General features: G+C 41.4%; 1 protein-coding gene across 3 annotated transcripts in view; it reads left to right on the top strand.

Moving 5' to 3' along the window:
* The window catches only part of LOC139753338 (MTOR-associated protein MEAK7-like), a 342,712-nt gene that overhangs the window by 76,809 nt on the left and 249,948 nt on the right, over positions 1–15,955 (top strand). For all 3 annotated transcript variants that reach the window (XM_071669692.1, XM_071669691.1, XM_071669693.1), the window contains exons 4-5: positions 1,518–1,667; positions 2,111–2,281. In XM_071669692.1, coding sequence (XP_071525793.1) covers positions 1,518–1,667; positions 2,111–2,281 — 321 coding nt within the window. The remainder of the gene's footprint in view (positions 1–1,517; positions 1,668–2,110; positions 2,282–15,955) is intronic.

The raw sequence follows: 15,955 nt of genomic DNA, 5'->3' as shown, positions 1-15,955 counted from the left end.
ATATACAATCCCTCCTTGTCATACATAACACTTGACAACGTTTAACTCACACGTGAATTACTGGCATTCTTCTATAAACATACAATCCCTCCTTGTCATACAGAACACTTAACTCACCCAAGTCATTCTTTGCAACTCTAGATTTTCTTGTGGTGAGTACTGTGTGCTTTTGACAGAATGTTAGGAGCAGTAGATAGTTGTAGTATGAAGGAACATTAGGCGGGAGCATTAGGTAGAAAACTTTAGGTATAAGTAATTGGGTGGAACATTAGGTAGAAGCCATAACAAACACTGTGCTAGAGTTGCCCTTTGCCAGTAGCTTGTGAATGGTGAGGCTATGAAGCAGCACTGAAGTTCACTAGTTATGGAGACTGTTGCTATGCCACTCCTTTAAGGGAGTTCCAGTTGGGAACAGGCATCAGAAATATAGATAGATAAACAGTAGTGCAGTGAGATAGGTTAATTGAGGTGTGAGTTTAAAAGGAAAAACCTTAGAGGAAGAGAAGCATTTTAGACACCTGGTAGTGGACATGGCAGTAAATGGAACCTCAGGATCTAAGATCAGTCGTAGGGTGGGTGAGGGAGCAAAGGCCCCAGGAACATTGAGGAATGTGTGGGAATGAAGGTCACTACTTGGGAAGTTGAAGATGGGTATGTTTGAAGGTATAGTCATCTGACATTTTTATGTATATGTACTATAGTTTAGAATGTATGGAAGTGGATAATTGTTTTGAAAATGAAATGTTTGAGGACAATGTGTTGTGTGAGGAGGGTTGATTGAGCAATTAATGATAGGATAAGAGAAAAGTGTGGTTATCAGTAGGTGGTTGACATACCTGAAGGGTTTACTGAAATTATTTGAACATATGAAGAGAATGACTGAGGTAGAGATGGAGGGATGGAATGAATGAGGTTTTGAGTGCTCAGGGCCTGAAGATGCAGGAGGTTGTAAGGTGTGCATAGGATGGAATGAATTGGAGTGAGGTAGTATAGAGTAGGTGATGTGCTGTCACTGGTCTGAACCAGGGCATATGAAGCAACCAGGGGAAACCACAGAAAGTTTGTTGGGTTGTATCAGTGCATTGCACATAGCTAGAAAATGGATGTAAGAAAATTAGGTCGTCTTTTTGTTTACTAACACAGGAAACGGTTATCAAGTATGAAGGAAAAAGAAAGGATAATTGCAATACTTCATGAAGACAATTTAATTCTTAAGATAATGTATTTAAAGTTTATAGACAGAGTGCTAGATCTTGTAGAGTAGTAGTGAATATGGTACTAATGTTCTGAGCCCAAGGTGTCAGATTTTGATGATGTACTGGCTGAACCCTCAGTTTATGATAAGTCTGATGAGTCAAATGGGATTTTTAGCATTTTTATTTCTGCATTGTCTCTCCTTGATTGTAAGGCATAAAATGTATAAATCCAGATTGGTGGTGCTGAAATACAATATCTAATTCCTCAAATATACCTTTCTTAGTTACTAAAAGGAGATAATAATTATGATTGTCTTTCAGTATACTGAAGTAATTTTATCCTCGTACTTGCGCATCATAAATGACCAATCAGGATACAGAGGATGGAAATTGGACTCTGCAAATACTGTTTCACAAATCTCCAGGGCACTGTTACAGGACCTGCTGTTCTCAGGTTGTAGTCTGAAGGAGGTTAGTTAATTTCTTGGTGATTTAATTGTGTTCTGCAAGGCATTTTCCATGAAAGGTGACTTTTATATATTTTGCAGAACAAAATTAATTATTGAATCTTGAATGGAAAAACACAAATTGTATTTTCCATATCTTAGAAGCTACATTGTTTTACTGCATTTAATCAGACATATCAAAAAGCCAAAAAGAAAGCTAGTAAACTTCAGCATTCACTGCCAAGTAGTTTCCTTAACTTAAATTTCACCTGGTAGTTGCAGGTAGTGTTCTTAATTACTAGAGTAGATGCTGTTGATTTGTTGAATGCATATACTTCTTCAGCATATACAAGAATGTATGATATATGCATGTATACAAGAGGCCATGTATCATTAAATTTGTACATATATGCAAGTGATCACTTATTGCTGTACCAGTAGCTGATTTCACTTTCCCTTTGTCATTAGATATGGGGTAAACCACCTCCGGAGGCACAGTTCTCATATGATGACTTTGAACAGTGGTGTCTTGGTTATTCTGTATTTGCTACAATGGAGGCAGAGGTTCTGAAGAATTGCTTCTGCTTTTCCCCAGTTAACTGTGGAGCACTAATGCCACAAGCCACTCAGCTACCCAAGGTAAACCCTGTACTATAGATTTGCAGTTTTCAAGACTATTGCAAGCATGAATTGATTCGTTTTGCTTGGTGTTGATTAGAGATGAACAACAATGGTTTTCCATTGATCTCTTTGATGGTACTCCAGTTGTGGCAACACCATAGGCAGAAAGTTATTTTTTGATGAAGCTGTATCAACATAAGAGTCAGGATATAGATGAAGTACTTTGCCATTAAGTACCTTTCTGCTTAAGAATAGCCCATTTTATCTTTATCCCACTTGGAGTGCAGCCTTGAATGCTGGAAGAACAGTAAGAAAGGTCCTGGAGCTGTATAACTAACTAAAAGACAATTTACAGTTCAAATCTCTTGCTTTTCATTTATTAGAATTGTACAAACTGAACTCAATAAACATAAAGTACATAGAGATTGCATTAAATTTATGGATTCTCATAAATGTGAATGTGATGCATACTGATGTACACATATACACAATGTCCTTGGAAAGAACATATCTCAGAGGCTTGCAGTGATATTTATGAACAAAGATTAGCCAGATAAGCTCAAAGTATAACAGCCAGAACATCTGGGTGCCTTTCTTTAAGCATACTTCCTGCCTCCTTTCTTTTCATCTTAGTTACATCCACACACTTTCAGATTCATCCCAACCTGAGCTTTCAAGGAGGATGAACATTTCCTGCTTTGTTCCTTCTGTTCCATCTTTTAGAAACTGAAATACAATAAAGGGGGTCAGGGAGTTCCAGTTCTTCATTCTCACCCCTTTTAGTCACCTATGGCATACATGCAATACAGAGGTAGAATTCTTTCTCCCATATTTTGGGACCAGCTGAGTGAGTGTGTCAGTAACTTTGATGCACAAGACCGGGTATTAGTGATGGGTGATTTAAATGCAAAGTTGAGTAAAGTGGAAGTTGAGGGTATAATTGGTATACATGGGGTATTCAGTGTTGTAATGGAATTAGTGAAGACCTTGTGGATTTATGTGCTGAAGAAAGACTGGTGATTGGGAATACCTGGTTTAAAAAGAGAGATATACATAAGTAATGAGAGGTGCAACTAAAGGGATGTCTGATCATTATCTTGTGGAGGCAAAGGTGAAGATTTGTAGAGGTTTTCAGAAAAGAAGAGAGAATGTTGGGGTGAAGAGAGTGGTTAGAGTAAGTGAGCTTGGGAAGGAGACTTGTGTGAGGAAGTACCAGGAGAGACTGAGTGCAGAATGGAAAAAGGTGAGAGGAAAGGATGTAAGGGGAGTGAGGGAGGAATGGGATGAATTCAGGGAAGCAGTGATGGCTTGTGCAAAAGATGCTTATGGCATGAGAAGTGTGGGAGGTGGGCAGATTAGAAAGGGTAGTGAGTGGTGGGATGAACCAGAAGAGGAAGGTATTTGGATGATTTTTGCTGGGAAATAGTGCAAATGACTGAGAGATGTATACAAGAAAGAGACAGGAGATCAAGAGAAAGGTGCAAGAGGTGAAAAAGAGGGCAAATGAGAGTTGGGGTGATAGGGTATCATTAAATTTTAGGAAGAATAAAAAGATGTTTTGGAAGGAGGTAAATAAAATGCGTAAGACAAGATAATACATGGGAACATCAGTGAAGAGGGCTCATGGGGAGGTGATAACAAGTAGTGGTGATGTGAGAAGGAGATGGAGTGAGTATTTTGAAGGTTTGTTGAATGCGTTAGATGATAGAGTGGCAGATATAGGGTGTTTTGGTCGAGGTGGTGCGCGAAGTGAGATGGTTAGGGAGAATGATTTGGCAAGCACAGAAGAGGTAGGAAAAGTTTTATGGAAAATGAAAGCTGGCAAGCAAGTGGGTTTGGATAGTATTGAAGTGAAATTTTTTAAAAAAGGGGATGACTTTGTTGTTGACTGGTTGGTAAGGATATTTAGTGTACGTATGACTCATGTTGTGAGGTGCCTGATGATTGGCGGAATGCATGCTTAGTGCCATTGTACAAAGGCAAAGGGGATAAAGGTGAGAGCTCAAATTACAGAGGTATAAGTTTGTTGAGTATTCCTTGGAAATTATGTAGGAGGATATTGATTGAGAGGGTGAAGACATGTACAGAGCATTAGACTGGGGAAGAGCAGTGTGGTTTCAGAAGTGATAGAGAATGTGTGGATCACGTGTTTGCTTTGAAGAATGTATGTGAAAAGTACTTAGAAAAGCAAATGGATTTGTATGTAGCATTTATGGATCTGGAGAAGGCATATGATAGAGTTGATAGAGATGCTCTGTGGAAGGTATTAAGAATATATGGTGTGGGAGACAAGTTGTTAGAAGCAGTGAAAAGTTTTTATTGAGGATGTAAGGCATATATACGAGTAGGAAGAGAGGAAAGTGATTGTTCTCAGTGAATATCGGTATACATGTATATACATACACAGACATATGAGTACACACACATGTACATAATTCATACTTGCTGCCTTCACTCATTCCCGTTGCCAATCCGCTACATATGAAATGACAACCCCCTCCCCCTCATGCGTGCAAGGTAGTGCCTGGAAAAGATAACAAAGGCCACATTCTTTCACACTCAGTCTCTAGCTGTCGTGTATAATGCACCAAAACCACACCTATCTTTCCACATCCAGGCCCCACAAAACTTTCCATGATTTACCCCAGAGGCTTCATATGCCCTGGTTCAATCCATTGACAGCACTTCGACCCTGGTATACTACATCGTTCCGGTTCACTCTATCCCTTGCACCCCTTTCACTATCCTGCATGTTCAGGCTCCGATTGCTCAAAATCTTTCTTACGCCATATTTCAACCTCCAATTTGGTCTCCCACTTCTCCTTGTTCCCTCCACCTCTGACACATATATCTTCTTTGTCAATCTTTCCTCACTCATTCTCTCCATGTGACCAAACCATTTCAAAACACCCTCTTCTGCTCTCTCAACCACACTCAACCACACATCTCTGTTACCCTTTCATTACTTACTCGAACAAACCACCTCACACCGCATATTGTCCTGAAACATCTCGTTTCCAACACATCCACCCTCCTCCATACAACTCTATATATAGCCCACACCTCACAACCATATAACATTGTTGGAACCACTATTCCTTCAAACATATCCATTTTTGCTTTCCGAGATAATGTTTTTGACTTCCACTCATTTTTCAACGCTCCCCAGAACTTTCGCCCCCCTCCCTCCCTGTTACTCACTTCCGCTTCCAAATCCACTCCCAGATTTCTAATACACTTCACTTCCTCCAGTTTTTCTCCATTCAAACTTACCTCCCAATTGACTTGTCCCTCAACTCTACAGTACCTAATAACCTTGCTCTTATTCACATTTGCTCTAAGCTTTTTTCTTTACACACTTTACCAAACTTCTGCAGTCTCTCACCCAAATCAGCCATAAGAATGTATCATCAGCAAACAACTGACTCACTTCCCAAGCCCTTTCATCCACAACAGACTGCATACTTGCCCCTCTCTCCAAAACTCTTACATTCACCTCCCTAACAACCCCATTCGTAAACAAATGAAACGACCATGGAGACATCACACACCCCTGCCGCAAACCAACATTCATTGAGAACCAATCGCTTTCCTCTCTTCCTACACGTACACATGCCTTACATCCTCGATAAAAACTTTTCACTGCTTCTAAACAACTTGCCTCCACACATATATTCTCAATAACTTCCACGGAGCATCTCTATCAAATCTATCATGTGCCTTCTCCAAATCCATAAATGCTACATACAAATCCATTTGCTTTTCTAAGTATTTCTCACATACATTCTCCAAAGCAAACACCTGATCCACACATCCTCTACCACTTCTGAAACCACACTGCTTTTCCCCAATCTGATGCTCTGTACATGCCTTCACCCTCTCAATTGATACCCTCCCATATACTTTCCCAGGAATACTCAACAAACTTATACCTCTGTAATTTGAGCACTCGCTTTTATCCCCTTTGCCTTTGTACACTGGCACTATGCAAGCATTCCACCAATCCTCAGGCACCTCACCTTGAGTCATAAATACATTAAATAACCTTACCAACCAGTCAACAATACTGTCACCCTTTTTTTTAATAAATTCCACTGCAATACCATCCAAATCTGCTGCCTTGCTAGCTTTCATCTTCCGCAAAGCTTTTACTACATCTTCTCTGTTTATCGAATCATTCTCCCTAACCCTCTCACTTTGCACACCACCTCAACCAAAACAACCTATATCTGCCACTCTGTCATCAAACACATTCAACAACCCTTCAGAATACTCACTTCATCTCCTTCTCATATCACCACTACTTGTTATCACCTCCCCATTTGCCCCCTTCACTGATGTGCCCATTTCTTCCCTTGTCTTACACACTTTATTTACCTCCTTCCAAAACATCTTTTTATTCTCAATAAAATTTAATGGTACTCTATCATCTCAACTCTCATTTGTCCTTTTTTTCATCTCTTGCACCTTTCTTTTGACCACGTGCCTCTTTCTTTTATACATCTCCCAGTCATTTGCATTATTTCCCTGCAAAAATCGTCCAAATGCCTCTTTATTCTCTTTCACTAATAATCTTACTTCTTCGTCCCACCACTCCTACCGTTTCTAATCTGCTCACCTCCCATGCTTCTCATGCCACAAGCATCTTTTGCGCAAGCCAAAGCTGCTTCCTAAATAGATACCATTTTCCCCCACTTCCACCTCCAATTTGTTCTCCCACTTCTCCTCGTTCCCTCCACCTCTGACACATATATCCTCTTGGTCAATCTTTCCTCACTCATTCTCTCCATGTGACCAAACCATTTCAAAACACCCTCTTCTGCTCTCTCCACCACACTCTTTTTATTACCACACATCTCTCTTACCACACATCACCTTTTTCCATTCTGTACTCAGTCTCCTTCCCAAGCTCACTTACCCTCACCACTCTCTTCACCCCAACATTCTCTCTTCTTTTCTGAAAACCTCTTCAAATCTTCACTTTCGCCTCCACAAGATAATAATCAGACATCCTTCCAGTTGCACCTCTCAGCACATTAACATCCAAAAGTCTTTCTTTCGGGCACCTATCAATTGACATGTAATTCAATAATGCTGTATGGCCATCTCTCCTACTTATATACATGTACTTATGTATATCTCTCTTTTTAGACCAGGTATTCCCAATCATTATTCCTTTTTCAGCACATAAATCACAAGCTCTTCAACTTTTCCATTTACAACACTGAACACCCCATGTACACCAATTATGCCCTCAACTGCCACATTACTCACCTTTGCATTCAAATCACACATCACTATAACCCAGTCTCGTGCATCAAAACTACTAAGACACGCACTCAGCTGCTCCCAAAAATACTTGCCTTCATGATCTTTCTTCTCATCCCCAAAGGTGCATATGCACCAATAATCACCCATCTCTCTCTATCCACTTTCAGTTTTGCCCATATCAGTTTAGAGTTTACTTTCTTACACTCTATCACATGCTCCCACCACTCCTGTTTGAGAAGTATTGCTACTCCTTCCCTTGCTCTCATCCTCTCACTAACCCCTGATGTTCTCAAACCACTCTTCCCCTTTACCCTTGAGCTTCGTTTCACTCAGAGCCAAAACATGTGGGTTTTCCTTTCCTCAAACATATTCCCCTTTTCTCTCCTTTTTTCTATCTTGGTTAATCCACAAACATTTAGACACCCCCAATCTGAGCCTTTGAGGGGATGAGCACTCCCCACGTGACTCCTTCTTCTGTTTCCCCTTTTAGAAAGTTAAAATACTTGGAGGGAAGGGTTTCTAGCCCCCTGCTCCCGGTCCCTTTAGGTGCCCTTTACAACACGTGAGGAATGCGTGGGAAATGTATTTTTTTCCCCCTTTATCCCCAGGGATATATATATATATTTTTATATATATATAATATATTATTTATTTCTTTTGTTTTGCTTTGTTTGCTGTTCTCCGCGTTAGCGAGTTAGCGCAAGGAAAACAGACAAAAGAATGGCCCAAGCCAGCCACAAAACACATGTTTTAGCATTACGTCAACACACGCATATATACTTTACCTATACATCTCAACGTATACATATATACATATTTATATAATATATATTTTATACATATATACAATATATATTATATTATATATATTATTGGGGAAGAGCAGTGCGGTTTCAGAAGGGGTAGAGGATGTTGTGGATCAGGTGTTTGCTTTGAAGAATGTATGTGAGAAATACTTAGAAAAGCAAATGGATTTGTATGTAGCATTTATGGATCTGGAGAAGGCATATGATAGAGTTGATAGGGGATGCTTTTGGGAAAGGTATTAAGAATATATGGTGTGGGGGGGCAAGTTGTTAGAAGCAGTGAAAAGTTTTTATCGAGGATGTAAGGCATGTGTACGTGTAGGAAGAGAGGAAAGTGATTGGTTTCTCAGTGAATGTAGGTTTGCGGCAGGGGTGTGTGATTGTCTCCATGGTTTGTTTAATTTGTTTATGGATGGGGTTGTAAAGGAGGTAAATGCAAGAGTCCTGGAAAGAGGGGCAAGTATGAAGTCTGTTGGGGATGAGAGAGCTTGGGAAGTGAGTCAATTGTTGTTCGCTGATGATATACCGCTGGTGGCTGTTCATGTGAGAAACTGCAGAAGCTGGTGACTGAGTTTGGTAAAGTGTGTGGAAGAAGAAAGTTGAGAGTAAATGTGAATAAGATCAAGGTTTATTAGGTACAGTAGGGTGAGGGTCAAGTCAATTGGGAGGTGAGTTTGAATGGAGAAAAACTGGAGGAAGTGAAGTGTTTTAGATATCTGGGAGTGGATCTGTCAGCGGATGGAACCATGAAGCGGAAGTGGATCATAGGGTGGGGGAGGGGGCGAAAATTTTGGGAGCCTTGAAAAATGTGTGGAAGTCGAGAACATTATCTCGGAAAGCAAAAATGGGTATGTTTGAGGGAATAGTGGTTCCAACAATGCTGTATGGTTGCGAGGCGTGGGCTATGGATAGAGATGTGCGCAGGAGGATGGATGTGCTGGAAATGAGATGTTTGAGGACAATGTGTGGTGTGAGGTGGTTTGATCGAGTAAGTAACGTAAGGGTAAAGTGATGTGTGGAAATAAAAAGAGCGTGGTTGAGAGAGCAGAAGAGGGTGTTTTGAAATGGTTTGGGCACATGGAGAGAATGAGTGAGGAGAGATTGACAAGAGGATATATGTGTCGGAGGTGGAGGGAACGAGGAGAAGAGGGAGACCAAATTGGAGGTGGAAAGATGGAGTGAAAAAGATTTTGTGTGATCGGGGCCTGAACATGCAGGAGGGTGAAAGGAGGGCAAGAAAATAGAGTGAATTGGAGTCATGTGGTATACAGGGGTTGACGTGCTGTCAGTGGATTGAAGCAAAGCATGTGAAGCGTCTGGGGTAAACCATGGAAAGCTGTGTAGGTATGTATATTTGCGTGTGTGGACGTGTGTATTGTACATGTGTATGGGGGGGGGGTTGGGCCATTTCTTTCGTCTGTTTCCTTGCGCTACCTCGCAAACGCGGGAGACAGCGACAAAGTATAAAAAAAAAAAAAAAAAAAAAAAAAATATATATATATATATTTATATATATATATATTATATATATATTTATATATATATATATATATATTTATATTTATTTATTTATTATACTTTGTTTGCTGTCTCCGCGTTTGCGAGGTTAGCGCAAGGAAACAGACGAAAGAAATGGCCCAACCCCCCCCATACACATTTTATATAAATACGTCCACACACGCAAATATACAAACCTACACAGCTTTCCATGGTTTTTCCCCAGACGCTTCACATGCCTTGATTCAATCCACTGACAGCACGTCAACCCCGGTATACCACATCGCTCCAATTCACTTTTATTTCCTTGCCCTCCCCTTTTACCCTCCTGCATGTTCAGGCCCCGATCCACCCAAAATTTTTTTTCACTCCATTCTTTTCCACCTCCAATTTGGTCTCCCTCATCTCCTGGTTCCCTCCACCTCCGACACATATATCCTCTTGGTCAATCTTTCCTCATCATTCTCTCCATGTGCCCAAAACCACTTCAAAAACACCCTCTTCTGCTCTCTCAACCACGCTCTTTTTATTTCCACACATTTCTCTTACCCTTAGTTACTCACTCGATCAAAACCACCTCACACCACACATTGTCCTCAAACATTCATTTCCAGCACATCCATCCTCCTGCGCACAACTCTATCCATAGCCCACGCCTCGCAACCATACAACATTGTTGGAACCACTATTCCTTCAAACATACCCATTTTTGCTTTCCGAGATAATGTTCTCGACTTCCACACATTCTTCAAGGCCCCAGAATTTTCGCCCCCTCCCCACCCTATGATCCACTTCCGCTTCCATGGTTCCATCCGCTGCCAGATCCACTCCCGATATCTAAAACACCTCACTTCCTCCAGTTTTTCTCCATTCAAACTCACCTCCCAATTGACTTGTCCCTCAACCCTACTGTACCTAATGACCTTGCTCTTATTCACATTTACTCTTAACTTTCTTCTTCCACACACTTTACCAAACTCAGTCACCAGCTTCTGCAGTTTCTCACATGAATCAGCCACCAGCGCTGTATCATCAGCGAACAACATCTGACTCACTTCCCAAGCTCTCTCATCCCCAACAGACTTCATACTTGCCCCTCTCTCCAAAACTCTTGCATTTACCTCCCTAACAACCCCATCCATAAACAAATTAAACAACCATGGAGACATCACACACCCCTGCCGCAAACCTAATTCACTGAGAACCAATCACTTTCCTCTCTTCCTACACGTACACATGCCTTACATCCTCGATAAAAACTTTTCACTGCTTCTAACAACTTTCCTCCCACACCATATATTCTTAATACCTTCCACAGAGCATCTCTATCAACTCTATCATATGCCTTCTCCAGATCCATAAATGCTACATACAAATCCATTTGCTTTTCTAAGTATTTCTCACATACATTCTTCAAAGCAAACACCTGATCCACACATCCTCTACCACTTCTGAAACCACACTGCTCTTCCCCAATCTGATGCTCTGTACATGCCTTCACCCTCTCAATCAATACCCTCCCATATAATTTACCAGGAATACTCAACAAACTTATACCTCTGTAATTTGAGCACTCACTCTTATTCCCTTTGCCTTTGTACAATGGCACTATGCACGCATTCGCCAATCCTCAGGCACCTCACCATGAGTCATACATACATTAAATAACCTTACCAACCAGTCAACAATACAGTCACCCCCTTTTTTAATAAATTCCAGTGCAATACCATCCAAACCTGCTGCCTTGCCGGCTTTCATCTTCCGCAAAGCCCTCACTACCTCTTCTCTGTTTACCAAATCATTTTCCCTAACCCTCTCACTCTGCACACCACCTCGACCAAAACACCCTATATCTGCCACTCTATCATCAAACACATTCAACAAACCTTCGAAATACTCACTCCATCTCCTTCTCACATCACCACTACTTGTTATCACCTCCCCTTTTGCGCCCTTCACTGAAGTTCCCATTTGCTCCCTTGTCTTACGCACTTTATTTACCTCCTTCCAGAACATCTTTTTATTCTCCCTAAAATTTAATGATACTCTCTCACCCCAACTCTCATTTGCCCTTTTTTTCACCTCTTGCACCTTTCTCTTGACCTCCTGTCTCTTTCTTTTATACATCTCCCACTCAATTGCATTTTTTCCCTGCAAAAATCGTCCAAATGCTCTCTCTTCTCTTTTTACTAATACTCTTACTTCTTCATCCCACCACTCACTACCCTTTCTAATCAACCCACCTCCCACTCTTCTCATGCCACAAGCATCTTTTGCGCAATCCATCATGATTCCCTAAATACATCTCATTCCTCCTCCACTCCCCTTACTTCCATTGTTCTCATCTTTTTCCATTCTGTACTCAGTCTCTCCTGGTACTTCCTCACACAGGTCTCCTTCTCAAGCTCACTTACTCTCACCACCCTCTTCACCCCAACATTCACTCTTCTTTTCTGAAAAACCCATACAAATCTTCACCTTAGCCTCCACAAGATAATGATCAGACATCCCTCCAGTTGCACCTCTCAGCACATTAACATCCAAAAGTCTCTCTTTCGCACGCCTGTCAATTAACACGTAATCCAATAACGCTCTCTGGCCATCTCTCCTACTTACATAAGTATACTTATGTATATCTCGCTTTTTAAACCAGGTATTCCCAATCATCAGTCCTTTTTCAGCACATAAATCTACAAGCTCTTCACCATTTCCATTTACAACACTGAACACCCCATGTATACCAATTATTCCCTCAACTGCCACATTACTCACCTTTGCATTCAAATCACCCATCACTATAACCCGGTCTCGTGCATCAAAACCACTAATACACTCATTCACACACACAGATATATACATATATACACATGTACATAATTCATACTGTCTGCCTTTATTCATTCCCATTGCCACCTCGCCACACATGAAATAACTCCCTCCCCCTCATGTGTGTGAGGTAGCGCTAGGAAAAGACAACAAAGGCCCCATTCGTTCACACTCTGTCTCTAGTTGTCATGTAATAATGCACTGAAACCACAGCTCCCTTTCCACATCCAGGCCCCACAGAACTTTCCATGGTTTACCTCAGACGCTTCACTTGACCTGGTTCAATCCATTGACAGCACGTCGACCCCGGTATATCACATCGTTCCGATTCACTCTATTCCTTGCATGCCTTTCACCCTCCTGCTTGTTCAGGCCCCTCTCACTCAAAATCTTTTTCACTCCATCTTTCCACCTCCAATTTGGTCTTCCACTCCTCCTCGTCCCCTCCACCTCTGACACATATATCCTCTTGGTCAATCTTTCCTCACTCATTCTTTCCATGTGACCAAACCATTTCAAAACACCCTCTTCTGCTCTCTCAGCCACACTCTTTTTATTACCACACATCTCTCTTACCCTGTTATTACTTACTCAATCAAACCACATCGCACCACATATTGTCCTCAAGCATCTCATTTCCAGCACATCCACCCTCCTGTGCACAACTCTATCCATAGCTCACGCCTCACAACCATACAACATTGTTGGAACCACTATTCCTTCAAACATACCTATTTTTGCTTTCCGAGATAATGTTCTCGACTTCCACACATTCTTCAAGGCTCCCAGAATTCCCCCCCCCCATGATTCACTTCTGCTTCCATGGTTCCATCCGCTGCCAAATCCACTCCAAGATATCTAAAACACTTCACATCCTCCAGTTTTTATCCATTCAAACTTACCTCCCAATTGTCTTGACCCTCAACCCTACTGTACCTAATAACTTTGCTCTTATTCACATTTACTGTCAACTTTCTTCTTTCACACACTTTACCAAACTCAGTCACCAGCTTCTGCAGTTTCTCACATGAATCAGCCACCAGCACTGCATCATCAGTGAACAACAACTGACTCAATTCCCAAGCTCTCTCATCCACAACAAACTGCATACTTGCCCCCCTTTCCAAAACTCTTGCATTCACCTCCCTAACAACCCCATCCATAAACAAATTAAACAACCATGGAGACATCACACACCCCTGCCGCAAACCTACATTCACTGAGAACAGTCACTTTCCTCTCTTCCTACATGTATACATGCCTTACATCCTCGATAAAAACTTTTCACTGCTTCTAACAACCTGCCTCCCACACCATATATTCTTAATACCTTCCACAGAGCATCTCTATCAACTCTATCATATGCTTTCTCCAGATCCATAAATGCTACATACAAATCCATTTGCTTTTCTAAGTATTTCTCACATGCATTCCTCAAAGCAAACACCTGATCCACACATCCTCAACCACTTCTGAAACCACACTGCTCTTCCCCAATCTGATGCTCTGTACATACCTTCACCCTCTCACTCAATACCCTCCCATATAATTTACCAGGAATACTCAACAAACTTATACCTCTGTAATTTGAGCACTCACTCTTATCCCCTTTGCCTTTGTACAGTGGCACTATGCAAGCATTCCACCAATCCTCAGGCACCTCACCATGAATCATACATACATTAAATAACCTTACCAACCAGTCAACAATAAATTCCACTGCAGTACCATCCAAACCTGCTGCCTTGCCGGCTTTCATCTTCTGCAAAGCTTTTACTTCCTCTTCTCTGTTTACCAAATCATTTTCCCTAACCCTCTCACTTTGCACACCACCTCGACCAAAACATCCTATATCTGCCTCTCTATCATCAAACACATTCAACAAAACTTCAAAATACTCACTCCACCTCCTACTCACATCACCACTACTTGTTATCACCTCCCCATTAGCCCCCTTCACTGAAGTTCCCATTTGTTTCCTTGTCTTATGCACTTTATTTACCTCCTTCCAAAACATCTTTTTCTTCTCCCTAAAATTTAATGATACTCTCTCACCCCAACTCTTATTTGCCCTCTTTTTCACCTTTTGCACCTTTCTCTTGACCTCCTGCCTCTTTCTTTTATACATCTCCCACTCATTTGCATCATTTCCCTTCAAAAATTGTCCAAATGCCTCTCTCTTCTCTTTCTCTAATAATCTTACTTCTTCATCCCACCACTCGCTACCCTTTCTAATCTGCCCACCTCCCACTCTTTTCATGCCACAAGCATCTTTTGCGCAAGCCATCACTGCTTCCCTAAATGCATCCCATTCCTCCCCCACTCCCCTTACCTCCTTTGTTCTCAACTTTTTCCATTCTGTACTCAGTCTCTCCTGGTACTTCCTCACACAAGTGTCCTTCCCAAGCTCCACTTACTCTCACCTCTCTCTTCACCCAACATTCTCTCTTCTTTTCTGAAAACCTCTACAAATCTTCACCTTTGCCTCCAGAAGATAATGATCAGACATCCCTCCAGTTGCACCTCTCAGCATATTAACATCCAAAAGTCTCTCTTTTGTGCGCCTATCAATTAAAATGGAATCCAATAATGCTTTCTGGCCATCTCTCCTACTTACATACGTATACTTATGTATATCTCTCTTTTTAAACCAGGTATTCCCAGTCACCAGTCCTTTTTCAGCACATAAATCTACAAGCTCTTCACCATTTTCATTTACAACACTGAACACCCCATGTATACCAATTATTCCCTCAACTGCCACATTACTCACCTTTGCATTCAAATCACCCATCACTATAACCCGGTCTCGTGCATCAAAACCACTGACACACTCATTCAGCTGCTCCCAAAATACTTGCCTCTCATGATCTTTCTTCTCATGCCCAGGTGCATATGCACCAATAATCACCCATCTCTCTCGATCAACTTTCAGTTTTACCCATATCAATCTATCCCTAGGGATAGGGGAGAAAGAATACTTCCCACGCATTCCTTACGTGTCGTAGAAGGTGACTAATGGGGACGGGAGCTGGGGGCTAGAAACCCTCCCTTCCTTGTATTTTGACTTTCTAAAAGGGGAAACAGAAGAAGGAGTCACGCGTGGAGTGCTAATCCTCCTCAAAGGCTTAGATTGGGTTGTCTATATGTGTGTGAATGTAACCAAGATAAGAAAAAAGGAGAGATAGGTAGTATGTTTGAGGAAAGGAACCTGGATATTTTGGCTCTGAGTGAAACGACGCTCAAGGGTAAAGGGGAGGAGTGGTTTCGGAATGTCTTTAGGAGTAAAGTG

Source organism: Panulirus ornatus, chromosome 14, assembly GCF_036320965.1.
Source record: "Panulirus ornatus isolate Po-2019 chromosome 14, ASM3632096v1, whole genome shotgun sequence".
NCBI classification, from domain to species: domain Eukaryota; kingdom Metazoa; phylum Arthropoda; class Malacostraca; order Decapoda; family Palinuridae; genus Panulirus; species Panulirus ornatus.
The sequence above is the reverse complement of the archived record's forward strand: the minus strand, read 5'-3'. Positions and strand labels throughout refer to the sequence as shown.